Raw genomic sequence first — 27,976 nt, forward strand, 5'->3', positions numbered from 1 at the left:
TGCAATAAGAGTATTTGGGGTACTTTTATAGTACTTTTCTATGAAAAATGACTCAAACCGATTAGTCAACTACTAAAATAGTCACAGATTATCTAATAGTTGATTAGTCATCGTTTAGTCGACTAATCGTTGCAGCCCTGGTACATAGTGCAATTTATTAGAAATATGCTCTAACAATTTTCTATCTTATTTTTTTTTTTAAATTCGCCACAGGCCATTTCTAAACAGGCAGCCGGCCTCAGGTGGCCCGGGGGCCTCAGTTTGGCCATCCCTGGTGTATAGCCTGTGAATTTATTAAGCAACTTGTCACAAAAACAGTAGCCTACATTTTACTGGATTTTCTCGATTGTGGGATCAATAAACGTGTATCTCATTTTTATTGTAGTTCTGTTTTACCTTTAATCAAGTGATTTTGTGAAGGCAGGACTTCTAGCTTTCTTGTGCAGTATTTTGGTCTTCATACCTACTACTTATATGGATTATAGTGGAAGTTATAGTTTATTTCAGTCTTTCTTTCACAATGTAATCCACCATTTTGACATTTTTCACAAAGTATGTGTGGTTATAAAGAGAACAGAAGATGCAAAGAGGAGTGATAAAGAAAATAAAAAGAGAAAAAGGCAGCTATCTCTCCTTTCGGTCTCCCTCCTGTCAGCCATCAGCAGTTGATTGTCTCTGTTTCCTCCCAACACATCAGGCGCCAGGACACACAGAGCGGCATCTGTCAAGCGCGCGCTCTGTCCGCCCCGCTCTAACAAACTGACGGAAGTGACCGAGCGGGACCGAGCCGAGCCGAACGCAACAGATTCGAACTGAGCACCTAAAGAAGCGGACCAACGGCGGCAGAAATCAGATATTTGACGGTTTCATTTTAAACTTGCTCCGGTAAAACACACTGCAGGGATGACGGCTCTAAGCAGCTGGGAACTGTGCGTCAAGTACGCCCTCTTCATCTTTAATTTCGTCTTCTGGGTAAGTTTAAAAATTATGGATAAATAATCGTGACAAAGTAAGCTAGCTTCTTTTATTTCAAATTGTTTTAGCTAACGTTAATTTACAGAGATGGTTAGCCTCATTTATTTATTACTTACAGCAAAAATAACAATAAATATGTGTATCAGTGGATATTATCAGAGGAGGAATATACCCAAGTTACTCAAATACAATTCTGAGGGACTTTTACCTAACTATTGTATGCTAACTATCTTTAAACTTTATGCTAACTGACTTTAAACTTTATGCTAGCTGACTTTATACTCATACGTCACTACATTTACAGGTAAATATTGTACTTTTTACTCCTCTAAGTTATATTTAGTGTGATAGCCTTGGTTTCCTTACATTTTTAAATACAAAATATAATCAAACAAATTATGTTTTTAAATCATTTTTTTAATGTATTATAGGCTTTTCTACTCAGAAGTATCAGCTCTAATAGTAAAGTGATGAACACATGAATGTATCAATGATTAAAATCCTGTAATATCATAAATATATGATTATAAAATGGGCCATAAGTCTGTAATTTTCCTTGAATTACATTTTGAAAGCATTACTTTTTGTTGTAACAGAGTATTTTTACACTATATTATTGCTACTTCTACTCAAGTACACAATTTGAATACTTTTTCCACCACTGGATATGATTTAATTGATGTTTAGATAGTGGCTCATGTTTTAAAAATAATATATGTAGGTAGGCTACTGCACATATGCAGTCAGCAGAGGTCGAGGAAGTACTCAGATCTTGTACTTAAGTAAAAGTAGCAAAACCACAGAGTAAAAATACTTTGTTACAAGTAAAAATCCTGCAAAAAAAGTGCAAAAGTATTGGCATCAATATATACTAGAAAAGTACCAAAAGTGGATGTGCTCATCTTGCAAAATGGCCCATGTCATATTCTTGGATTATAATTATCTATGCATAATGTGTACATGAAACTACGTAATTTTAACTACTTTATATACTTTTATTTGATGGGTAACATGTGAATTCCTTCCAATGACATGATAAAGTTTTATCTTAATGTTTGATATTACATCATAGTTTATTTGTTGATTATATTTTGTATTTATATTCTAAATCTGCAAAGTAAATAAAGTTACAAAATAAATACAGTGGAGTAAAAAGTACAATATTCACCTCAGACATGATGTAGAAGTATAAAGTAGCAGAACATCGAAATACACAAGTACAAGTACATCAAAATTGTACTTAAGTAGGCTATTTAAGTACAGTGCTTTAGTCAGTAAATGTGAAGCTCACAAGCTAAGCTAAGAGTCAGCTCAGAAAAAAGGTTTTTGACCAGATAACGTAACATATAACAGCATCAAAGAACGTGAAAAGGCAAGCCATACTTTCAAATGTTGAACTACTTTTGCAAAAGTATTTCAAAATAAAAATTCTTTATGTGACCCTTATAGGGCTCTGTAGATCTTCGCCCCTCTAAGCAGAAAAATGAAACCAGTTCTCAAATGTAGAAAATCTCTAGTGGCTACTTGAGGCTGGCTCCAAAAGTGAGTCAATCCCATAGAACCCCATGTTAAAACGCCCAATTTTACAGCAGAAATAAACTAGAACATAACGTTTTTGGTCCCTACAGCTAATTTACCCATTCATGACAACTGTATGGGGGGTGAAATTCCATATAACTCATCTGTTTGCATTTTATTAAGGCTTAAACTTATGCATAATTAAGGGTGTGGCCGCTTGAGTTACAGGCTGTGAGCAGACAGTGTCCTCTGGATCTCAGTCAGATCCACACACTAGTTCAAATATGGTCACTTCTGGCTCCAAAAATCCAAGATGACGTCTACCAAAATGCAGAAAATGTCACAGTTTCTACATCCACTATCTTTACACAATTGACGGTCATGAGTCATTTACTTCTGAACACAAGAATTAATGGATGCTGGAGTTTGATTTTCTCCCCTGTATCTGATAAGTAAATATAAGCTCATTAAATTAGATTTTAGCTAAAACTGACACATGTTAAAAACCACATTTAAACTGATACTATCATGATTTAAGCCAGTGGGGACAACTGCATTTAGTCTTGGTCCTAAAGTCGACATATTTATGAATTAAGTGCAATGTCATCTGTTACTCCAAAACTGAAATTTGTATAAAAGGACATTTTGATGGATTTTACACCTAATCTCACAGTTATTGGACATAAGCCCTTCTTTTCGGGTAATCTTTGCAGTCATCTTCAGATAGAGGACGTTTCCATCAGGAAATACCACCTACTGTATGACCCAGCTGGGCTGCATGAACCAGCATGACTGACAACACGCAGTGTAAATAAATTGAAACAGAAAAGACAGCACAAGTACCAGATCTGCACTCTGTATCACTGAATAATGTGAATTAAAGATGTGCTATAAACGTGTTGTGCAGGGCACAGCTGACACCTTGCAGTGACGACTTCACACCAGCATTGGTGGTCACGCCGTGTTTTCTTGGTGTGAGAAGTTTGCAGGGGAACTAACACTGATAGATCTGAAAGTACATTATCTTCACTTGATCAACATTCTCCACCCGTGGAAATATAGCTTTTACAGACTCTCTCCACTGTAGATACATTTAAAATTTCAAAGTCACGTTGTGGTTACTCACTTATAATATATGAGCTAATCATGCAAAACATCTCCATTGTGTGGTTATTGTGTGACAGATGTGTCAATACCCATATTGTTGGTTTTGCATCGAAACTATGTCAGTTAGCTCGACACCCATGAACCAGTAACGAACCGGTTAATTTTTAAGAAAAAATAGCAGAATTCTATGAAATATGAGAAGTCTTTCTTTTTAGTCTGGCGCTCCGTTTACTCAATGAGCTTTAGCGCCACATTCAAAGTGCTAACCATTTAGAGGTGGTTAAATTTTAAATATTTTGTGATGTAATTGTTTTGCCTTTTATTTTATTTTCTGTTGGCTTCTGTTGGACAGCCAGCTGGCTGCAATAACATGTGCAAACATAGTGCCTACTGCCCACCTTCCAGTCTCCACTGCTTAGCTAAAGTTAGCCTTAGCCGCTCTGCACTGCACACCAGTGGGATCAGGTGGGAGCTAGCTAGCAGCGATTACCAGTCACGGCTGGGGGACGGCATTTCTGCGTAAACATAGTTCCCAATCTCTGGTCTCCTGCCAGGTCGCCCTGGTGGGTAAGCAGCTTATTTTAAACCGCAAAACCTCTTTGTTAGCTGTGATAGCACCATTGGATGTGTTGATGCTGCTAACGCTGCCAACAGAGCTAACAGAAGTTAACATTGATAAAAGGGCGTTTTGCAGCTCAAAATTGAGTCACTTACTCACTGGGGTGACCTGAGAGGAGAGTGGAGGGTGGGCACAATTTTTCCACAGCACTTACCCCCACCATACGAAAACGAAGCCAAAATTCTGCAGATCTGGCCACTGCCATCTTGGCTGATGATGTCATTTGGAGCTGGAGTCTGCACAGTAGCAATCTCAGCTGGTATCCAGTTCCTGCCCATAAACCTGTCCGACTTTCGCAAACAGTGGCATTGATAGTCAGCATATGGATTGGCACACACAGCTGTCAATCATGATATCAAGCGCCTTATTTGACATCCTATTACTAGTTATAACCAAATTCAGAAGAAAAACAAACACTTGAACAAACATTAGCGAGAAAAAACTATCTAAAATGACAGAATCCATCTTTTGAAAATATTTATTTCACATGTACTTGGAGTTTTTAGTTTGGCTCATGTCCCATGCTAATGTATAGGGGGCAGGGTTTATGACCTATGCTGCAATCAGCCACCAGGGGGCGATTAAGATGTTTTGGCTTCACTTTTGGGGAGCTGTGATGTCCTTCACCTTTATATACAGTCTATGGTTATTTCTAAATGAGTGGTGCCATTAGCTGGCTCCCACCTGACCTGGTTGGGGCACAGTGCAGTAAAATGAAGAGCAGTAAAAGGAACATATAGAGTGACATGTAACTGGACAAAAATATTTTGATTGAAACACAAAACATGTAATGACAGCCGGCAGCCATATATGACCAAACAGCTTATTCATTCAACATTAAGATGATAGTGATAGGCACATTTTTTTTGTTGTTTGCCAATTGAAAGAGGAGAAGACAAAGTTTTCTTATCATTGTAGTTTTATAGTGAGGATAGCAAAATGATCTGGATTCTCTGATGTGAAAACGTGTGTCTCAGTGTCTAAGCAAAATCACCCCATAATGGAGGCCTGTCCTTGGTCTGGAGTGAAAGATAGTTTATGAAGTTGTTTGTTTAATTTATCTCTGAGTGAAACATCTGCTTTTGTACGTTGGAAACATGGTTGGGCTTTTCTGAACATTTCTGAGCTTGCAGTAGTTTAGAAAATGCTGATAAATCTCAACAGGGGGCGCAGTTGAGGCCAATCTGTTTTAAAAGGACTGAGAATCTCTGCAATCAATGCTTCTTCTCCCTTTCTCCCTTTTCTTGTGTTTCTCTTATCACCATGTAGTCGCTCTTTATTCTGAGAGCCTTCTCTTTTCTCCTGAACTCATCCTCCTCCTCTTATTTCACTCCTCTTTGTGTCTTATTCCTTTTCCAACACCCCCCTCTCACTTTCCTCTTTATCTCCTAATCTTTAAATCTGTTTTGACACAATTATTCAGTCTGAAGATGCACAAATATAACAGGTCGCAGTGTGGACAGTGGCATACTTGTCAAATGAAACTGCTCATGGCAGAGAAGAGAGAGAATGAAGGGAGGAAGCAGAGAGCGAGAGATGGGGGGGGGCTTCAGCAGCTTGGAGACAAAGCTAGTGTTGTTGGTTTCACTGGGTCTACTGGGAGAGGAGAGCAGCTCGAGTTACCTCAGCAAACAACACCGAACCCCAGTCCCAGGAGGTGTGTGTGTGAATACACCTGTGAAGCTTTGTCTCTCTTCATCCGCCTGATTTTCTGTTTCTTGTTTGGTGTTAAATCATTCAAAACGAGGCAGATTGTTGTTTTTACTGAACCAAGTCATCTTGAAAATGTTATTTGTCCTTGATTCAATAATCCAAACGTTATTATTGAGTCTCATCCTCTGGTGATATTTGTTTTTGCAATGTGTCAGTCTCTAAGTATCTTTTTTAGTCACAGACTTCCCAGAAACTTCGTCATCAATTTAGATAACCGAGTTCTTGCTAATTACAGAAAAATGCTAATGATTTCACCGTGTCATTGTTTTTCTGCCTCGCAAAATATGAGGATCGTGGGTTCTCTCCGGGCACTCCGGCTTCCTCCCACAGTCCAAAGACATGCAGATTGGGGACTAGGTTAATTGATAACTCTAAATTGTCCGTAGGTGTGAATGTGAGCGTGAATGGTTGTTTGACTCTATGTGTCAGCCCTGCGATAGTCTGGCGACCTGTCCAGGGTGTACCCTGCCTCTCGCCTGATGTCAGCTGGGATAGGCTCCAGCCCCCCCGCGACCCTCAAGAGGATGAAGCGGTTAGAAGATTAATGAATGAATGAAAATATGAGGATGTGCTACATTTTTTCTGTGTTATACCATTGTTAATGAATAACTTTTAAGTTTTGAAATGCTGGTTGGACAGAATCAGTTATTTGAAGACCTTACATTGGGCCCTGGAAATTTTCGTTGACCAGTTCTCACTGTTTTGTGAGTTTATGTTTTTATTTCAGATGAAATGGTTAATCAATGTATCATAACAAATAATGAGAATTTATCACTATTTGTAGCCATACTGAAGAAAACAAAACAAAGTGAAGAACAAAACTGTGATAAACCTGTAAATCTGATGAAATCCAAATCAGAATCAGCTTTAATGACCAAGTGCGTACATATACAGAGAATTTGACTGGCTTATTCTCAGTGTACAAGTACAGATATAGACATACAGGTAAAAAAAAAGCTATAAATTTGGGCTGTCAAGCGCTTAAAAAAATGGATCAAGTTAATTAGATTGTGATTAATTAATCTAAATTAATCCCATACATCAGTTTTTGCTGTGAAAGTATTTTTAAAAGATTCAATTCCAATGAATTTTGGCAGGTTTGTCGTTGTAAAGCTCCTGGATTTTGGACACAATTGTCCCCCTGTCCTCTACCACCCAAACTGGTCTGCAGTCCATTAATTTTACAAGGGAGTTAGTCAGTCAGTCACAGGTAAACTTAGTCAGTTTGTTTCTGAACGCCTGGTCGAGTGTGGCTTTACGAGGCTGGCTGCTAACGTTAGCTTCAGAGGCTGTGCTATCTCGGACCTCGGACCATTTCAGGCTTTAAGTTCTCCAATGGTACGAAAGTTCCTTACTTGCACTGCAGAGAACGGTGCTCCTATCAACAGTTCAATCCAGGCGTTTTTAAATTAAAATACTTCATTCACGGGGCCGAGCAGCGTCGTCTCGTCTGCCTCCATCATGTCACAAAGCCACTGTGGCCTTCAATGACACACCGGGTCAAAGGGCACCTCGGAACATGATTAATCAGCATTATTTTTTTTAGCATGTTATTTTTTCTGCGTTTGTCGAAATTATGGCGTTATTTAGACAGCATTAGTATAAACATTTGATTGAATACACAAGGTGGAAATGACAGTGTATACGGTGTATGAAATATTTGTTTTTCTGTAGTGGATGCTTGGTGTTACAGGTCGTGTGCAGGGATTGTTCCTGACACTGTGACTCAGTGTTTCCTACTGAATTTGAATCAATGTGTGGCAGTAGCTGTGGGTGGGTGGGGGACAATCTTTTCTCATTGTTTTTTTTTTTCCTGTGTGTATCAGTCCGTGTCCTCTCTCTAAATTTGGAGGTTTCTCTAGGTCTGTGATCGCAGCACTGGCAAAACTCTTTAGGCCCCAGTCACACAGAGAAAGCATTTGGAAGTTGTAAAACGCAAGGCGCACGGCAACTGCTACCACCAGTTTCTTCTCCACTGTTTACCAACTGTAAACTTGTTGTCGTGACCACCACAGAAGGCTCGCCTCTCAAATCATCCGATCGGACAATGGGAAAAAGGCGGAGATGATGTTGCTCAAGGAGTTCAGAGCGCCCCTGCAAAAATGTGTGTGATCGGGGTCTTATGAGTACTGTTTATCTTAGCCGCAGTTTGTGGAGTTTTGAGTCGCGGGGTAAATAATTAATCAGTTGTTCCAATCAGAGTTGATTAGAGCAGAGATGAGAGGAGCAGCTGCTTCAGAGGCAAACTTTAGATGTCCTGCTCCATGTGTTCTCAGAGCAGCTCTAAGGTATATACTGTATATTTCAACAGTACAACAGTCCAACTCCACAAACATAAAATCAAAAAGTGGCGGCAGATGTTTTCATCATGGCGGGCCAAATGAATGTGTGGGAAACCCTGGGTCTGGTTTTAATATGTTCATCAGCCTCTGGGAATAAACTGTTCTTGTGTTGGTTGTTTTGGCACATAGTGTTTTGTAGAGGGGAGAAGTTCGGAACAGTTTGTGACCAGGGTGTGATGGGTGATGTTTCCTGACTCTGTGTGTAAACCCTGAATGGAGGGCAAGCTGGCACAGAGAGTTTGTATCTGTCCTGTTTGGTGTCTGATCCAAATCACACAGTCAGTGATGTGCAGAGAACAGACTGGGTTGTACTTGCTGATAGTGTCAATGTTGGAGGTCCACTTCAGGTTTTAGGAGATGGTCGATCCCAGAAACCTGACAGCTTCTACAGCAGACTCAGCGTTGTTCAGTGTTGTGATTAAGCCCCCCCTCCTCCTGAAGTCTACTATCATCTCCACAGTTTTGACTCATCATCATCCTGGATGTGTCACCTGCAAATTTGAAGGGTGCCTCTCTCCCTTATCTTCTGTCTGTGAAAGTGCAGACACACATCCTCCTCCTCACAGATCCTGAGTGCAGGCAGGGGTCAGAGAGGAGAAGGGTGAGGAGGAGGCAGTTTGAGGGCCGGTTTGTCAAAACACATTGAGGTCATGACATGAGGTGTTTTATTTGCAAAAATAAGGAAAACACAATATTAAGTGACTAAATTCCAGTTTGAAAATATTAGTATTGTGTCATTAGATATCACATACATGCTACATGTTTTTAGTAATAATAATCATAATGCATTTTATTTATAGGCGCCTGTCAGAGCACTCAAGGACACCTTACAAGGCACAGTTAAAAAAACAAGCAGCAAAGTGTCCGATTGAATTGAAAGAAGCAGTTAATCTCCCATGAAATGTGATAGCGACTGTTTGATTTTATCTAGAGTTCATAAATGCGTAGTCCAATCACAAACCAATCAATTGATCCTTACGTATGTTATCAGCTGATTACCTCACTTTATCCCATTATAAACCAGTGGCCCTTTGTACTCAGGAGTAATTAACCTGCTCCTTGATTACATTCAGCTGCTCTAGATTTAAACCTCAAAGTCCTTTGTCTGAAATCCACTCCTACACCTCCTGTCTCCTCCCACTCCCTCCCCCTGCCTAAGTATACCCAGGTGAGCCATGCAAGGGTGTGGCCCACAAAAAAAATTCTTCTTCTTTCCACTCTGTCCTGTCTGCTCCTCTCACAAAGAAGACGGTAGAACTCCTAAACACAGGGCTCTCACGTTTGGATTTTCCTCTTTGACAAACCGTCTGAACTTTGATCCAGGAGCCATGGGGGCACTGCAGTGTATCAAATACTTGGTGTTTGTGTTCAACTTTCTCTTCTGGGTACGTAGTGTCACTTACACAATGTCAGTTGTGGTTGAAACATGAGACTTTTGGCTTGTGTTGAAAGGGATTCTGTTTCTTCATTTTAAGCTTAAAGCAGGTTTCAGTTGTTCAGTAAAGAGAAGTGAGAATATGCTTTAACTCAGCTTTAGTTTGAGGAGTTTGTCACTGCTTACTTTTAGAGTTAAGAGGCTGCTTAACATTTGTTTTAGAGGGTAAATTAAAGTTATATAAAACCCAAGGGAACTTTAATTAAGATACAAAACACAATGAGAACGTTTTTTAGCCTTACTTTGAAGTAGGGGTTAAAAAGTTTGTGTGCTAGACAGCAATGTTTTAAAAAAAAAAAAAAAGCAGATGGATTTACTAACTTACTTAAAATGTTCCTTCTAGTGAAAACTAGAGGACGATTGACTAAGTAAATTCACCTGCTGTTTCCTGGGCCACAATATGCCTTCAGGAAAGTGTGTCAGTGCAAACTTGATGTGTGCTCTGACAGAACAATGCCTGGCATGCCATTAAAACACATGGTATTTTCTGCTGGAGGTACAAAACATTTTCCAACGAAATTCAGCTCATACTGACGGTGGAATCAGCTGGACTTTGACCAGCAGATCTTATTGTAGTAAAATAAGTCAGAAATATACACATAGCAGTTTGATTTGGTAGTCTCAGTCACCATTTTGAGTTTTGGAAAATATTGAGTTTTGGAAAACATTACTATAAACACTATAAACACACTCAGTACTGATCATACCTCTTTACCTACCCTATTCGCCTGTAGTGCCCCTAATGGCCTTGTTTTACATGAACTAAATCAATCAACAGAGCCGAGGAGTCTCTAATGCAGCACTGATCAAACATGAATCAAGATTCTGTTACTGCATTGTATATTTCTTGCCCCAAATGTTTTCAGAAACTTATTTTAGTGTACCGTTTAGCTGTGAAATGAGAGTTTGCTGTGGCCGGTGGGCGGAGCTTGGTACTTTGGTCGTCTCTTTCCATCATGGCAGCTTGGTCACAAACTTTCTGCCTGGATTAGCATGGTTTTGATTGGTTGTTTTTGGTGCACTGTGGTAGATTTTAGGGAATGATGGTTTTTCTGTCACAGACTGTCTCATGTTCTTCTCTCAAAATACAGTGACAGTTTCAGCAAATGTGACACAATGTTATTCTAATAAGTTACCAGCTGTATCTCTAATGTCATTGTAAATTAAATATCTTAGTTTTTGGACTGTTGGTTGAACACAAAAAAGCTCTTTGAAGATGTCACTTTGATCTTTTGTTGGTGCATTTTTATTATTTCCAGTACAGTTTGATGGGATGATGATGAACCATTGCAGTAGTTCTTGCATTAGAGGCGTCATGTACACGTCACTATTTGAGCTGTGTAGCTACTTTTAATGTCGAATCATATTTAGATCCAGGTGCGACCCATCTGCCCTAAAGTTTAGATGAAACAGCATTTCTAGATTATCTAGCTTCAGCATTGTGACATATTTCCGAGTAAAAATGGGATAGGCAGGCGGGATATAACGTCAGGAGAAATTTAATTTGGTAATTGAAAACTGGGTGTGCCATAATGGTCCTTACAGTGAGGCGTCGATGGTGCAACACTGATTGGAAAGTAGTGTCCGTCAGGGAGAGAGAGACAAAGTCCATCCTGAATAAATTCTTGCCAGAAGGCGTAACCACGGTATTTTGGGGAAACAAAGACAAACCGTCTGGCGTGCTGTTGCTAGCTAGCTAGCTAGCTTAATCATAGCTCTGTGCAGATAATAGTTGCAGATTGATTGATGGGTGCTCAATTTCAGGTTCATACTTGTATTTAAGGTCTCTACTAGAACATGATTAAATGCGTTAATGGTCAACAACCCTCCCCAAAAAGCCCAGTATGATTTGATCAATCCGCAGGGTCAGCAAGAGAAACACTACTGTGCCGAAGTAAAACTGGAATCCAGAAACTTTTTTGGGCATATGCGCAAGGCAAACAGTTGTATAGGCGCCATCTTGGGGTCTGATGTCTAGTTATATTATACATCTGTGCTCTGTAAGGTCATTGCAGCCAAGGAATGAATAAAAACCTCTAAACACAACGGGACATGTTCCTGTTTACAGAGTTGGACGAACACACACTAACTGTTAGTCCGTTCTTAATGACTGTTTTGACAGTCTGCGCTCTCAGTGTGTAATGATGGCACAGGTGGCTATAGGAGGACAAATGAGAAGACAACTGCAGCAGCAGCTCAGAGATGGACATAAACATCAGATTAGATTGGGTTTATTTATTCTAAAACTTTAATGACTGAGCCGTTGGTGAAAGGGCTCATTACTGCAAACAAATTGGGCTCCTTGTTCCTGTTCCTGAAAGACGACGTTTCCCACAGGCCACATTATCTTAAAGGATATTTCCTTTACAAGAAACTTTAACTTGTTTTGGAACATCAAGCACAGTTTTACTGCTGCATGTTGTGCTTTAAGCTGCTTTGTTGAGACTTATAAAATCTGCAAACATCTCAGCAATAATTCATGTCTTTGTTGTAGTTTTGTACTGATAATGGTGCCGCAGAGTGCCTTCTGTGGTTAATGAGAGCTAGTGTCAACCTCAGGGGATTGGGCTGTGTCTTCCAAGGCGTTTAAGGCGGCTCATTGGTGCGCCGACGACACAAACACCAACTGTCCTGAGAGCGTTTACTGTACATTAACTATCCATTATCATTCAGAACATTCAACACTTCCTGTTTTTGCTGTTTGTTTTATTGTTACATTAGAGAGCACATAATGAAAACAAGATCATATCAGCTGATAAACTAAATTAGGTTTCGAGGATTTTATAGTCTCTATGAAATATCACTCATTGAAAGATCTTTGTGAAGCAAAGCATCCTGGATCTATTCCTGAAATATAAACATTTCCCTAAATGTGCATACAAGAGCTCTGCATGCGGTTGTACCAGCCATGTGTAAGTTGAAATGTAGTTTAGTTTGAGCTGTCTTCGTACTCAGGGACAATGGAATTTTGCATGGCCTCTTTAGTATATTTAAAATTAAACAAATGATTAAGAGCAGTACCAGAGAACAGTAGTAGCAGCGTAAAGTTTAAAACGTTACACTTGTGCAAGTGTTACTTGATAAGGAAATGGATAAAATGCAGTTAATATTACATTTATAGAGGTTGGATGTTTTGAATTGTGTCTGTGGTAGCAGTCACTGAGGATTTGTGTGACAGTCCTTTGTGTGTGTGTGTGTGTGTGTGTGTGTGTGCGCGCGCGCATGTGCGTTCGCTCATAATTCCTGTAATATGTTCTGTGGTTGGGCAGGGAGGGGTGTGATGGTGGCCTCAGCTCTTGGAAAGAATCTTTTCCTCTGTCTATTAGTATGGGATCTTATTGTCTTGTTTGTAGGAAGACAGTGGATCAAACAGGAAGTGGCCTGGGCGTGTGGTGTCCCTTAAGGCTTTTCTGTTGGCATTTTGGCTGCACTGAGTCAGACCATGCGCCGCATTTATTTGGGTTTCCATTACAAGTTTAAATGCGAGTTGTGCCAAGTTGCACCCGAGATATACCATCTCCAAAGTTTGGTCAAAGTAGGGCTGGGCGATAAGGAGAAAATCAAATGTCAACATTTTTTTTTGAATATTGTGTCTATTGTTGACTATTGGTGCTTTAATAAAATGTTAACACAAAATAAATGTGTGTGTGTGTGTGTGTGTGTGTATGTATGTATGTATGTATGTATATTTGTGTGTGTATGTATATATATATATATATATATATATATATATATATATATAAATAAAACTTTATTTCAGACACAAGATTGGTCCATAGATAAAAAAAAATACAAAAAAAACAAAGTATGAAAAATGTACAATACAATAAATAACATACAATAAAATTTATGTAAGACTAAAATGCCAGTGTTTCCAGAGGCCAGACATATATCTGTAACAGCTTCTCTTAGGGCTGGTTAGTGCCAGCATGATCCCATTTTGAGATTTGTCCAAACGAGACATGAATTTAAACATCAGTTGCCTTAATAAGGCTCCACAGGTGGGAACACCAATGAGATTTTTGATTTAATAATCATAAGTAATGTTGATGTAATGACTGAGTGGGTAAAGGCAAATAATAGAACACCGTGACCCATCTGATAAGTTCAGAAAATGGTATCACTTCACTGTAATGCAGCCTTTAAAACAAGGAAAATATCCTAACCCTAAGTCAAAGCACATCCTACTACCTCCAAACAAATTGCAGTGCATTGGGTGATGATTCAGTGTCATCCTGTCTCCGTTTTTTAAGCATTAACTGCTATTTGCAATGCAAAATCGCAACAGCAGCCTAAAAATCCATGATAAGTATCTGGCTACGATCAACTGTTGCACAGTGCATCAGTAAACAGCGGTAAAGAGGGCGTTGCTTTTAAACATCATCACCTCCAAACAAGTGCGTCACCAGTTAAAGACATACCTTGAAGTAGGTTGCCCTGTTATATGGAGATGCAAATCACTGATAAGTTAAGCCAAGCCAGCGCACAAGTATGGAAAAGGTCTACCTGATAATACTGCTACCCTTCTTCCTCAGTTGACTGGCATCGATGGCATCCAGGTTGTGGGGCTCCATCCTGACGATGTAGGTCCGTTTACCCACCGGCTGTGCAGCTGGTCAGGAGGCTCTCTTGATTTAGCAGCAGTTTGTGTGACAGTTGGGCCTGTTTGAGCTCCCTGAGGAAGGACCATCTTTGTTGGGCTGTTTTAACCAGGTGTGAGGTGTTGGAGGTCCAAGTTGGTTGTTTTGACACATTCAGTACATTAACATGCACAGTTAAGTCCATTATGCCATTTATTGACATATGTCCAACTTCTCCGGCGATATACCCCCTTTTAGCTTGTTAGTATTTGACCTTTTTCTTGTTGACCTATTGCGTCACAGACCAAACAATCGACAAACAAGTTGGCTATGGTTGGCTAGCGGAAAACTGGTGGACATAGTGGACAACTTGTTAGTCCAACCATGAGAAATTCGATTTAGTACAATTTTGGTCAGACTAACATGTTTACTTGTATTTTAACAATCCGGGTTTAGTATTTACTACTGTGGTGTGATTTGCAAATTAAATTATAGTTGGAGGTGTAAATGGGGGTTCAATAGTGGGTGAAGAGCATTGGGCTCAGCACAGAGCCTTGTGGGGTTCCTATGTTTAGGATGAGTGTAGAGGAGGTGTGATCTGTGGTTGGTTATGTGTGGGATTCATGCTATAAAGTAGTGAAAACAGGTTACACCAGTGACATATTTTACAGCTCCCCTGAGCAGGTGTAAATCACGTCTTAATAAGTGGTGTCATGGTGGAAAAGTTAGAACGATAAGAGTGATTTAATGTTCGCAGAGCCAGTGGAAAATATTTGCTCTGTTTACTCCAATTCTTTTTTGGGAAGGTGAGGATGTCTGTATCAAAGTACAACAGAAACAATCGATAAAGTGATTGTTGGATTATTAATGAGGGAACAAAAGGACAAGCACTCTGTATTAACGGTCTGTTGTAGGTCTCTGTATTTCAGTCGCCAGTACTTGGTGGAAGGTTATTTACTAGTAAAGTTAGTTCAGGTAAGATGGTGCAGTTGAACCAAGTTTTGGGTGAAACTGGTTAAAACATAGCAGTGTTGACTTTTGTACTTTGTGCCGCTGGTGTGTAAACTGCAGGTACTGTGTACATATAAAGTGAATTGTCTAAATGTATTTTAAACCCTCTTAAATGCACATATATTGTCAGTGGAGTGTACAATAAACAACCAAATGCTTTTATTGTAGTGTCACAATAACTCAAACGGTGACAGATGTGATCCAGAGAGTTCAGCCACAGTTTAAGCTCGAGGCTACGTTTGAGCGTTATGATGGATGATGAGGTGTGTCTGTGTCACTCTGACTCTACTGTTAAACTGAACACAATGTTCAGTCATAGTTATCCTATAAGGTGTTGTGCTGACAGATCTTTAGGTGTGGCGGTGAATAGAGTACTTAATTAGACAGTAAAGATTTTGTTGCTTCGTGACTCACATTGCGATCTAAATAGTGGTGCTCGTGCTGTCTCTGGATATTTCCTCATTATGCAATTCAAGAATTTAAGCTGTGTTTCAATTTTCTTTTAAAACAATATCACTAATGTTGCTCTCCTGGATTATATAAAGGTTTGTGTTGTGACCATTTGAAGTCGGTTTCTGAGAGATCATATTTTGTCTGTCAGTTTGTTCTACTGCTGTTACTGTCTGTTTCTGTGACCCCCGTTCAACCCACAATCTGTGGGATTCGCCTTTCGTTTCTGCTGGTGGTTGAAATCTGTAGGCTGCTCGCACAGCGTGCTGAATGATTTAAGCCTATTTTGCTCGCTCAAAACTATTTTTAGTCGCAAATGCGAGTGCCGTGACGGGCGGATCGCCACACTGCCGACATTTTACTCCGCCCGTCACGGCACGCTGTTTGATTGCGTTATCAAAACACGCCGCTATTATTCGGCCTTGCTTTTAACTTATTCCACCGAATACCGAATGTGTGTTTTTTTGCTTACCGAATATTCGGTGCATCCCTAATTCCTGTTGTCTGTCAGTCGTAACTGTAATATTTAAAGATACACAGTTAAACGCTGTGGGTTTGACCTAGCTGACATTTCTGCTGTGCTTATTTATGTACTGCTAGCATCTCTGGTAAATCAAATCTACCAGTGCAAAGGCTAAACGGTGTGCTGCTGTGGACGGGGCCGCAGTTAAACGTATTTTAGCAGCCTAAAAATGCAGTATGAGTTAAAGTGTATGCTATATTTGGGCTATTTTACTGCTTCCTTACACACTAACCAGTCAATGCAGTGGTACATCCATGTTTGTGGCGTGTGTGTGATTGTCCACAGATTCACGGTCATCAGACTGTAGCAGGAAGGATCTTGAGGACATGTTGAGGCATACCACTGCCAGTTAGCGTGGATGCTTTGCCTCAGTCATACCTCCTGTTGCACAACGCAGACGTCAGCATTACACTGTGGGACATCATGGAAGTTATTTGGGTGGCAACACAGAGTTGTTGTAAACTTGTGTTTTGTGGTTGCTGGGGAGATATTGAGTCATTCCAGTGGGTCATTACTGCGGTAAACACCATGAGGACAAACATACACGTACGATGTGACAATCCTTTGTCTGCTCTCACACTTATTTTGTTATGTGTGACTTAAAATCATAGTGTTCATATGTTCTGGATGTGTGCGAGTGAATTAACCTCAAGTTTTAGTGTTGAAATGATGTGGGAACAGCACAAATAAAATGTTCCATCACAGATTGAATAACTGGGAAAATGGTCTTATTTTTTAATTTGAAAAGGGACAATGTAAATAAGATGTAAATGCTGTCATTTAGCTGAAAGGCTGGTTTTGTCGTCAGTCTCTGCCTGATGTTGTTTGGCAGGTTTTTAAAACTAGAAGAGCTGCTTGTTGATCAGGTTCTTTAGGGTGGGTTTGGTTTCAGGCGAATGTGTGGGGAGGGGGAATGTGAAGCACCATGTTCGGCTTCATTTTTCAGCTGTTAGCTCTCAGTCATCCTTCATTTTAATCCATCAGAGAATTTTCCACCTCAATTTACCTGTTTCAAAGTCTCACAGGTGACATGGCTCAAAGGACTGCAGTGCATGTGGGTCAATCCACCATGCAGCTTTATGATTTATCAGGAAATGTTGTACAGACGATAAATCCTTTTGACTTTGTGTATCCCCTTAATTTTCTTCAATGACCTCATCAGATCAAAATATTAATGTGTCCAGTAATTTGGTTTATGACAAAATGCCTACAAAACTTATTACATTCCCATCAGCCTCAGCTCTATCTTGTGTTAAGTGCTGATAAGATAATGTTACAGCCAAATGCTAATTGTTTACACTAGGGCTGCAGCGGTATGAGATATTATTCTTGGTTGAACAAATGTTTTATTACTATAATTAAACTTCAATGGAAGTATGTGTAAAAAGTCTTCCTTTTTAAAAATAACCAAAATTAAGGGTTGCAGTTTGCATTTTTTATACTGTGCATATTCAGATGGCTGTGAACTCGGAAGCTAGAAACATTTTTGGCATATGCACCAGGCGAGCAATTCTCATAGGACTGAATAGGTGCCATTTTGGAGTCTGTTATCCGGATCCACTATACATCCATGATACTGTTGTCACTTTTCTAGTGAAAACACAACAAACATACTAAAGATTTGCATATAATTAGTATGTGGTGTGTATTTGGGACATGGCTATTATACCATGGTCATTGTGAGCATGTTAGCATTAGCATTTAGCTCAAAGCTCTGCTGTGTCTGAGTCAACACAGATGATAATGTGTTATATGATTAACAGCGGTTGTTTTTCTCCATGCATCAGAAGAAATCCTTATTAATGTTCACAGTGCTGAATATGATTTAAAAGTGACAGTAAAGTGTTTAATTCCCCTGTTTCCTGTGTTTGTCTCTCATGTAGCTGGCAGGTACTGGGGTGCTCGCTGTGGGCCTGTGGCTGCGTTTTGATTCCAGGACAGCAGGACTGTTTGAAGGACAGGACTCACCTACAGTCTTCTTCACTGGTGAGGCCTTTGACATCACACAACTGTCTTTGCAGTTGCATCCAGGTTACCGTAACTGAGGAGGCTTTCCATTCAGACTGGGACCCCAGCCAGGTTTTGTGAAGCACCCCCAGTTTGTTTGATTAATGTGTAAACACTGTGGACTATGGACTGCACCTGGACACGATTGTCGATCCAGGTTGATTTGAAAAGGTGGTCTCGATTACAGTTCATGTGTCCTTGGGTCCAGTTTGCATCAGACGTGAAAACAAACCTTACCAAAACATGGAAGTGGACCGTTATTTTACATGAGTGAAAATCAGCAAGTGGAGTTGCAAAGACATTTCTCAGCGCCACTGGTCTCCTCTAAAATCAGCATATATTTATTTGAAATTTTAATTCAAGGATAAACCCCTTGAGATGCACCATCTCGTTTTCAAGGAGGTCCTCCAACACAAAACAAACATTCAACAAACATTAAACAACAGCAAACAGGATCAAAACAAATAAATACATAAATAATAGTAACCAATTAGAGAATAAAATAACACACACACATCAAAATCAAGACATCATCTACAGGACATACATATAAGGGCATATGCAAACAGCACGTGATGATCTCATCCTCAGACCTCAAGGTGGCTGCAGGTCCTTGAAAAGTCTTTTACATTTACTAATAAAAGTTAACAAGGGGAACAAACTTAGACCCAACACCTGTATGCGTGCAGTGCCCTTATTTTTGCTACAAGTTTAACAATAATAAATGGCTTTAGAGTAACGATTACTCGGGTTGGTTTCTTTCACACCAAACTGTTGCTCAGCAAAGATCAGGAAATACTATCAAATTGTTTATGTAAACCAGTATGAATATTACTTGTATAAAAATTAGGCTTCGAGTAACACATCAATAATGAATCATTTATTTGATCTATCTCTTAGAGACAGCAGAATAGACATATAATTTCACTTTATGATAGCTTCAGAAGTAGGGAGTCACCACCTTATTTTTTGGTTTCAGTAAAATGAAATGACCAATTAGATTATCTAGAATCTAACCAAGCTAACAATGTGTAGCATCTCTATATTGACAAAAGTTTAAACACCTAATATTTGTACGCATGATCTAAACGCCTAACTAACAAGTGGGTAACAAAACAACCCGCTTTTATACATCCAAAAAACTAAAAATGAACTGCTTGGCAACAGGACTGGGCATCTAATTGAGACAGGCCTTTATTTGTCAAAATGTGTAGCTACACCAGGCTACTAAAGGTTTAAAAAGGTCTTGAGTTTAACTGTAAACACCCTGATACTGCAAGGCCATGTCAGGCATGGTGTGAAGCATATTAGCCCCAACTCTTATCACATTCCCTCCTTACTGGGACACTGTAGATTCTTCCTGTTAGCCCAGTGGTTGAATAACATCCCAGCTGTGTGGCAAAAGCTCACAGTTAAAGTGTTTCTTTATCCACAGTGACTAAGTGCTCCTTCACTTTGACACCACAGTAAAAGGGAGTTGACCAGTTACCATGTGTACACTTCAGGCTTGATGTTGAACCACCGTGGTTTTTGAGTTTTGACCAAAGTGTGTTAGTTGCACTTGGTGCTAAAAGCTTTAGCTGCAGCCTTCATCGGCTTCATTGACCACAGTGTCAGTCGGACTGCTGAGCCGCTACACTTTTGGATCATTGGTACCAATCTTTGCTCTGTTATAAGAGCATTGTTTTTTCACTTACTCATCAGATGTGACCTGATGGACAGCCTCATTTAGAGAACCAGGCAGCAGGGCACACAGAGGGCAGCTGAGGCCAGAGTTGGTCCACAACGAGGTGGCTCCTCCGGCCTGGCAGAGCCGTCCACACATAGCTTTCATTCTTCCCTCATTGACAGAGACGTCTTTGTCTCTCCACTCACAGAAAGAGACTAGCTCCCTCCCCTTCACTCTTTGTGTTTCGCTTCCATCAAACTGATAAGTGGAGTGGGCAGCGAGGCGACAGAGGATTGTTTTGAAATGACAAACATGTTAATAGCAGCTTGGGAGGAGGAATATTTGAGTGTGTGTGTTGTGGTTAATGCACTCATGACATCAGTGCGGTGGATTTTGTCATCCCACTTTTATATTTTTATCTTTTTTTTTTTTTTTTTTTTTTTTTTTTTTTTAATGATTCATGGTTATGAAAGCCACGTCAGAGCACAATAAAGATGCTGGATCTTTATTGATGGCACTGAAATTACTTTTAAAATTTGTTTTTACAGCTGATGTTTGCAGCATCTCCACAGTAATTTATGACTTGTTGATGGGATGTTTTCTCTGAATGTGATTCATCACCACAATCAGAGAGGAGGCCAAAAACACATCCAGAGTCTTGAGTCTCTGTTTGGACTGAGTACAGTAACATCAGTATCCTGGGCTAAACTAGCTTTAATGCTACATGCAAATTTCTCATGCAAATTAACCTTTGCAAAAAGCAAATGAGGATGAACTGTAGGCAAATTATAGGTACTGTGTTTTTAAGGGTGTATTGTTCATGTGATTTCAATTAAATATTTGTCAGTAACAAGACATTAATATAACTACATGTGCTATGGGTGGGAATCACCAGAGGATCCACAATACGATATCACCATGATACTTAAGTCAAGATAAATTATTACGATTTTAAATATGTTGCCATATGTTGAATATTGTGATAAAATATATTGTGATTTATTACCTTTTTTTTCAACTGTAGATTATGTCTGCTAATAAACTGTCAACATCTGTCTTATCTAATAAGAAAGTTTTTAGTCTGGTCATCTAACTAACTAACTAACAGACATTTTTTCTAGCAACAAAATATATTTTGCAAACCCAGTGTTTAATTTGTGTTTCTCAAAAATAATAAATATAAAAAAAAAAACTTGGCACTGTGTGATGATACGGTATTGCCACACAAACATATTAATACCTCCGCCAAGGAGGTTATGTTTTCGCCGGCGTTGGTCTGTTTGTTTGTCTGCAAAATAACTCAAAGTTATGAATGGATTTTGATGAAATTTAATTTATCATCTGTTCCTTGTCCCAGTATCCACCTTTCCTGAAAATTTCATCAAAATCCGTTCATAACTTTTTGTGTGTCCATGTATTTTAAAGGGCAAACATCTTTTATCTCAAACAGTACCCTGCAGTATCATGGTGTTATTTTAGGCCCGTATCATCTGTCCCTGATCTGCGTGCTGTTGTTCTGCAGGTGTGTACATCCTGATTGCAGCAGGGGCTCTGATGATGGTTGTTGGCTTCCTGGGATGCTGCGGAGCCATTAAAGAGTCGCCGTGCATGCTGGGATTGGTGAGTCATTTTTTGTATTTGTATTTTTTGCACAAAGCGAGATTATTTTTTGATTAGTCTGCACAAAATGTTACAATCGGGTGATTCTAAGTAAAACAACAAGCACCTCACACTACAATAAGGATCACCTGTCACAGTTAAAACTTCTCTCGTCACTATATTACATAATTTTCCTTTTTTTTAAAGACATATTAAAGATGCAACAAACAATTGTTCTCATTATCGAGCTTCTTATCTGTGAAATTAAAGTAAATGAAAGCTTTGTTTCCACTGAGAGAAATGGTTTTCAGGAAGTCTGCATTGCCGCAACGTACAGTCAGATTTCTGGGGAGGTGCTTTGGTCACATGCAGTTTGATACATTGCATGATTTCAAAGGCAAAAATCCAAATATCAAGACCTAATGAACAAAAACAGTGACAAAGAGGAGCAGTCACACGCTGACCTTCACACCCACAGACTGACACATTGCTGCTACGTAGGAGCAGTGTTGCAGCAAGAGAGAAACTGTCATAACTTCTACAGAGGTGGATTATAAACAGCTGTGCAGTGTTTTGGCAGCTGAACTTTTGAACTCGTGAATCTGTTTTTCAAACCAGCCAACCTGAAACAACATGCCAGGCTATTTTATAGAGGGATATTCACTTAACACTGCAAAGTACGACCTCAGAAATAACTAATGTAGTTGAATAAACACCTGAGATGATAAAAAACATGATGAGCTGCATTAAATTGACTCTGTTTTTTTGTTTAGTTCTTCCTCTTCCTGCTCCTCATCTTCGCTGTGGAGGTGGCTGCTGGGATCTGGGGTCTCTCCAACAAGGACAGGGTATGCAACACACACACACACACACACACACACACACACACAGTTACAGTCAGTATTTTAAATGCAGTTTGCTCTGTCTTTGCGTGTCTTCAGGTGGTGGAGGACGTCACAGAGTTCTACAAGCAGACCTACGACAACTACAAAAACACCAGACAGGATGCACTGAAGGAAACGCTGCGTCTCATCCACTTTGGAGTAAGAAAACACACACACACACACACACACTCAACAGATGCTCATATGTATTTATATATTTGCTTTCTGTTGTTGCTACCACTTCCCTTTTTCTCAAATGGTGACTGATATTGGAGCGTCATGTCCTTAAGAGTCACATGTGAGGCCGGGGGTCGGCAATATGATGGAGTATGTTGAAATTTTGTACAAACATTTACATTACTCTGAGGATGAATCATAATGACTCTGGTGATCTTGTAACTCTTCCTCTAGTGCCGTCATCAGGTCAACATTTTATTCAGTCCAGTTCAGATACCTGCAGAACCAATGATATCCCTCATCCTCCGCTGTACTTTGTGTGTAGTGCTTAACAGTGAATGTTAGCATGGCTGTCGACTCTTAAAGGGACCAGTGTGTTGGATTTAGCGGCATCTAGTGGTGACGTTTCAGACTGCAACCACCTGAAAACTCCTGTTCACCCCCACCTTTCCAAGCATTTGGTCGCCCTCAGGCAACGTAAAAACACGAGAGGCTGTGTAGAAACATGGCATTGCAACATGGACGAGGACTGTATGTAGATAAGAAGGGCTCAACTTTACGCGCACTTGTTTGATATGTTGTACTGTATTTAATATCTTTAGTGTAAGGTAGAGGGATGTGTGTTGCTAATGAGTGGAACACATCTGATAGTGACCTGATCACATAAATATCTAATCAGCTATTAGTTTGATTTGTCTGAACTGAAGTTGTGGTTTCCTGTTGACAGTTGGACTGCTGCGGCCCCACAGGGACAGTGATCGATGCTGCCAAAGAAATCTGCCCCAAGAAGGAGGGACTGGAGGTCCTCATCACCACGGTAACACAACATACAGTGCAGGGTTTCTCAATTGACTGCGTACATTGAATTTGTTGCTCTGATTTGTACCTGTGTTTTAATTTCAAAATAAATGTCTTCGCTCTCTGCTGCCCCATCAGAGCTGTCCAGCTGCCATCGATGAGGTGTTCAACAACAAACTGCACATCATCGGCGGGGTCGGCATCGGTATCGGTGTCATCATGGTGAGTCTTGGGATGATGTCAGAGCTCTGCACACAGCCTGAAAAGTCAAAATGAAACATCTCCACACAAAGAAACCTACTTTATCATGAGCAACTTCCCTAATATATCTTTTAAATTGCTGAATAGGACGATAAAATGGAACGAATACATGAATCAAAAGTGTAAATGGAACACTTGTTTGTGCTCCCTTCTTTTAAGGGTTTAAATATGTGCATAAAAGGCTTTTTTTTTTTTTTAACCTCTAATTTTGTTCACTGATTTGTTTAAATCCGTGTTAGTGAGCATGTTGCCAACATGACCTATAATCCATCCACCTGACAAGTGTGTCATAACAAGATGCTGAATAAACAGCATGAATACAACACAGATGTGCCTTGGCACGGTCACAATAAGAGGCCACTCTAAAACGTGTGGTTTCATCACCTGGCACGCTAACAGATGTCACAAGTTTTGAGGGTGTGTGCAGGAATGTCTGTCTGCAGGAATGTCACTCAGTGCTGTTTCTCATGAACTTGGTGTTCATTTCTCCGCCATAAGCCATCTTCAGTGTCGTTCCCAAGAATTTGGCAGTACATCCAACCGGTCTAGTGAGCCAGCTCAGGAGAAACCAGCCACTGAGATGAACCTCCCTGAGATGGTGTCTGACAGTTTGTGCAGAAATTCTTTAGTTGTGCAAACTAAAATTTGAATCAGGTGTCTGGTCTCAGACAGTCCTACAGGTGGAGACACAGGATGTGGAGGTCCTGAGCCTATGTGGTTACATCAAGCGGCAACCTCCGAGGCTGAGAAATGAAGCTAACACAGAAATGTCAAAAATTAGTTACAGCAGAAATGAACATGTTTACAGCCTGGTATATAAACAGTTTGGGTCTCTATAGCTAATTTCAACATTCATGACAACTGTAAGGGGGTAAAAAGTTTTACAACTCAGCCGTCTGCATTTTATTAAAACCCAAAGTTATGTAAATTTAAGGGCAGGAGCGCTTGATTGACAGGCTGTCTGTGAGGCGTCAACAGTGGTCGCTTCTGTCAGTGCGTCAGATCCAACGCTCGCTCCTTAACAGCTCCAGCCTTGTCCCCAAATATGGTCCAAAAAGCCAAGATGGCGACGTCCGAAATGTTAAACTCGAGGCTTCAAAACAAGAGTCGACAAACCAATGGGTAAAGTCATGGTGGCTACGTCCATTATTTATACAGACTGTGAGTTACACATGGTTTAGGGTTGTGAGTGCGGTTAAATGTACTGCTAAATTCATGGAAACAACAGGAGACAGCTTATGGTAGTGAAATGAACATTGAGTGCTGGGCAACATGGCCTTCATCAAGGACGTTCATCAACTGATGAAGCTCTCCTTCTTCAGCAGACGAATGTAAAGGGTGAAGGATAAAAAAATGGGGTCACGGCTGATAAATACCTGAGCACCTAATGGAAACAGTGGTTTCTGAAACTGGGCCAGTATTAAGCAAGAGGGCTGCAGCCGCAGTACAGATGTTAATGTAACCACTTGTGGTAAAATAGAGTCTGTGAAACAAAGCAGGATTTAGGGTTAGTGGGGTAACTTCAGGGTTAACTCTAGGTTAGCCTTTCCCAGCTGACATTGGGCGACAGGTCACCAGACTATCACAGGGCTGACACATAGAGACAGACAACCATTCACACTCACATTCACACCTACGGACAATTTAGAGTCACCAATTAACCTGCATGTCTTTGGACTGTGGGAGGAAGCTGGAGTACCTGGAGGAAACCCACGCTTGCTTGCAAATAGCCATATCTTTTTACACCAGTTTACAGCAGATCTAGCAGTCGACATCTGTTGTGGTTTTAACCCTGTACGTTCCCGTCTGCTTCTCCTCTCCACAGATCTTCGGGATGATCTTCAGCATGATGCTCTGCTGTGCCATTAAGAGGTCCAGGGACTTTGTCTAAACACCACACAACACAGACAGCCTCCATCTTTAACGTATGTGTCCTCACTTTCACCACGGCTGCTTTAGAGTTCATGTAATAATCATAACAGTCTTAGTTTACCGCCTGGATCCATGCAGGATGACCTCACAGTGAGAGTATGGAGCCTGAGCAGTGACCCACTCTGGGTACAAATGTAATCTCCCTGCAAAGTAAAGTGAACAAAGGTTTTATTCTGGTGCCCAGTCTGTTGAATTTATACTTCTCATTTCAACACAGAGCAGGTCTGCAGGAGAAAAGAGACCTGAAAGACTCTGCTGCCCTCTGGAGGACACAACTGTTAACTCGTCACTGTTGGATAACACTCGGTTCAGTTCATGTAAAACATGTTAAAGTTCGCCTGTGGTTGGTTTGTAATCTAACAGGCTTTTTGCAGCTAACTGAATTTTACTGCACAACATGTTTGTTTTGTTTGTTTTAATTTGTGCGCGTTCCTGAAGTTTATGTGTTTTTGATTTTTATAAAAGCAGAACTGTGGAGTTTTATGCAAATATTTTGATGAATGCAGTTAAGATATATCTTTAAAATGCCAAATAAACGAACTAATAAACACTGATTGGTGTTAAACAGACTTTGTGACAGCATTTGTCCTTCAATATGTCCGCCACAAAATGATCATCTATACATCAGTTACTCACTCCGTTTTGTAGGGCTCTGGCAGTGCTCCTCCTGTTCCTCCTCACACAAAGGAGCAGATACCGGTCCTGCTGCTGGGCTGGTGCCCTTCTACAGTCCTGTCCAGCTCACCTTTCGATGGAGCTGGACTACCTGTGCAACCTGATTGGGCTGCGGGTACCGTCTCATGCTACCCGTAGTGACAAGGACACTAGCAGAAGACCAATCTAGAGAAGAATCAGTCAGGAAGGATAAGGAGAGCGCAAACTGTCTGTGGTCACCTGTTGTCACTTTGATTTGCACCAAAGCAGCTGAAACTGATTCACAATCACTTGTGCTTCCTAAACGGACACACTATCCCTGAAGTTTAACTGACTTGATGTCAGACTGTGACCATGAAGTGTTCACTTAACTGTTTTGAGCAGTGTAGTTTTGCGGTTAGGTCGCCTGTGACTTCATCAAGGAGAAGCACGTTTTCTCCACAAATTCAACTTCACATAGGGGGAGTAACTCATACACCCATGATCATTTTGTGGGTGTATTCTTTTAATGTGGTGTCAGAGAGGATCATATTGAGCAGTGGTTCCCAACTGGTGGGTCCTTGGTCCATTCTGAATGCACCTTAAGTGACTTGCAATCATGTCAACTTTGTAAAGAATCCATTTTATTTTTAACTACAGTGGGTAAGCTTTTATTTTGAAGTGCAGTTTCCTGCTGTAGAGTGAGTGACTAACAGATACTTGACAAAGACAGTGAACTAGCCCCACCACACGGCTAAATGCAAGTATGACACCCAGTGTATTAAACTGTGTGGACCTTGAATGAAGGAGAAATCTGGACCAGTTGGGAACCACTGATATATAGACTTAACGGTATACAAGTATGACATCTTCACACAGCTGTCGCCTTGTAACCAAAGCTTTAAATGTCAGTGGATGTAACTAAGTGGTCACAGAGGGTTGGATGAGCTGTAATCCTCTTTCATTTAGTGCCGTCATCAGGGTAAATTAGTTACAGAATACCTGCAAAAAACTGACATTCCCATCAGCCTCAGCTGCACTAAGAATGCAAACTTAAGATGGTGTACAGGGTAAACATGCACACTGGTGTCATGTGTCTGAGTGCAGACTATTGTGAGGTAATATGTATGTTTATAGGTTTGCATCAGGCAATGAGCTCATTACTTGACCTGTTTTTCATTGAACAGTGGTTAACCCCTGTTGGGTCATTTCCTTGAACAGCTGCTTTTACACCTGTGTGTACAACACCAACAGGAAACCATGTTCTCACAGTGAAAAGGACATCAGGTTGGTTTAATCAGTAGTAGTTACCATATACACATACCGTAAAACTTTAAACGCCCAGTCCCTTTTACTAGCCTAGTGTGGCTACACATTTTGACAAATAAAGGCCTGTCTCTATTAGAGCCTGGGGCCGTATTCACATTCTGAGAGTACTCCCAGAGAGCTCCTACCCTAAAATAAAAACTTTTATTAAGTCCTAGCTTAGGAGTGATTTAGGAACGTTCTCAGAGCAACTCTGAGCAAGGAAGGGACAGAAACTTTTACCTTAGTGAGGAGGTGTGGTTGACCCTGTTGCTAGGTGTGATGCAGTCTTTTAACAGGTGTGATTGGTTGTCACAGACACACCCTTTTGTGAGCCTGCAAGGTGTGGACACCCAGTGGAACTGAAATGAACTGCTGAGTGTTGTCATTGAGCGCGTTTACATGCACACTAATAAACCGATCATTATCTGATTTCTG

General features: G+C 40.3%; 2 protein-coding genes across 3 annotated transcripts in view; both read left to right on the top strand.

Annotated features, from left to right (window-relative positions):
* acot18 (acyl-CoA thioesterase 18) overlaps nt 1–27,976 on the top strand; it is a 102,524-nt gene that overhangs the window by 28,998 nt on the left and 45,550 nt on the right. The window lies entirely within an intron of this gene.
* LOC117248960 (CD9 antigen) lies at nt 704–26,169 on the top strand. Of its 2 annotated transcripts, none has more exons than XM_033614219.2 (8): nt 704–972; nt 18,157–18,259; nt 21,472–21,569; nt 22,322–22,396; nt 22,490–22,591; nt 23,337–23,426; nt 23,546–23,629; nt 25,494–26,169. In XM_033614219.2, exons 1-8 carry the CDS (start codon nt 904–906, stop codon nt 25,557–25,559), a joined length of 687 nt encoding a protein of 228 aa, XP_033470110.1. In that variant the 5' UTR covers nt 704–903; the 3' UTR covers nt 25,560–26,169. The 2 variants fall into 2 exon arrangements, with proteins under 2 accessions (XP_033470110.1, XP_033470109.1); XM_033614218.2 differs by lacking the exon at nt 704–972 and adding an exon at nt 9,473–9,659.

Source organism: Epinephelus lanceolatus, chromosome 23, assembly GCF_041903045.1.
Source record: "Epinephelus lanceolatus isolate andai-2023 chromosome 23, ASM4190304v1, whole genome shotgun sequence".
Classification (NCBI taxonomy): Eukaryota; Metazoa; Chordata; class Actinopteri; order Perciformes; family Serranidae; genus Epinephelus; species Epinephelus lanceolatus.

Coding starts and splice junctions, on each gene's coding strand:
- LOC117248960 (XM_033614219.2), top strand. CDS start 904: ATGACGGCTCTAAGCAGCTGGGAACTGTGCGTCAAGTACGCCCTCTTC. Junction 22,397..22,489: donor GTCTCTCCAACAAGGACAGG/GTATGCAACACA, acceptor GCGTGTCTTCAG/GTGGTGGAGGACGTCACAGA. Junction 23,630..25,493: donor TCGGTATCGGTGTCATCATG/GTGAGTCTTGGG, acceptor TCCTCTCCACAG/ATCTTCGGGATGATCTTCAG.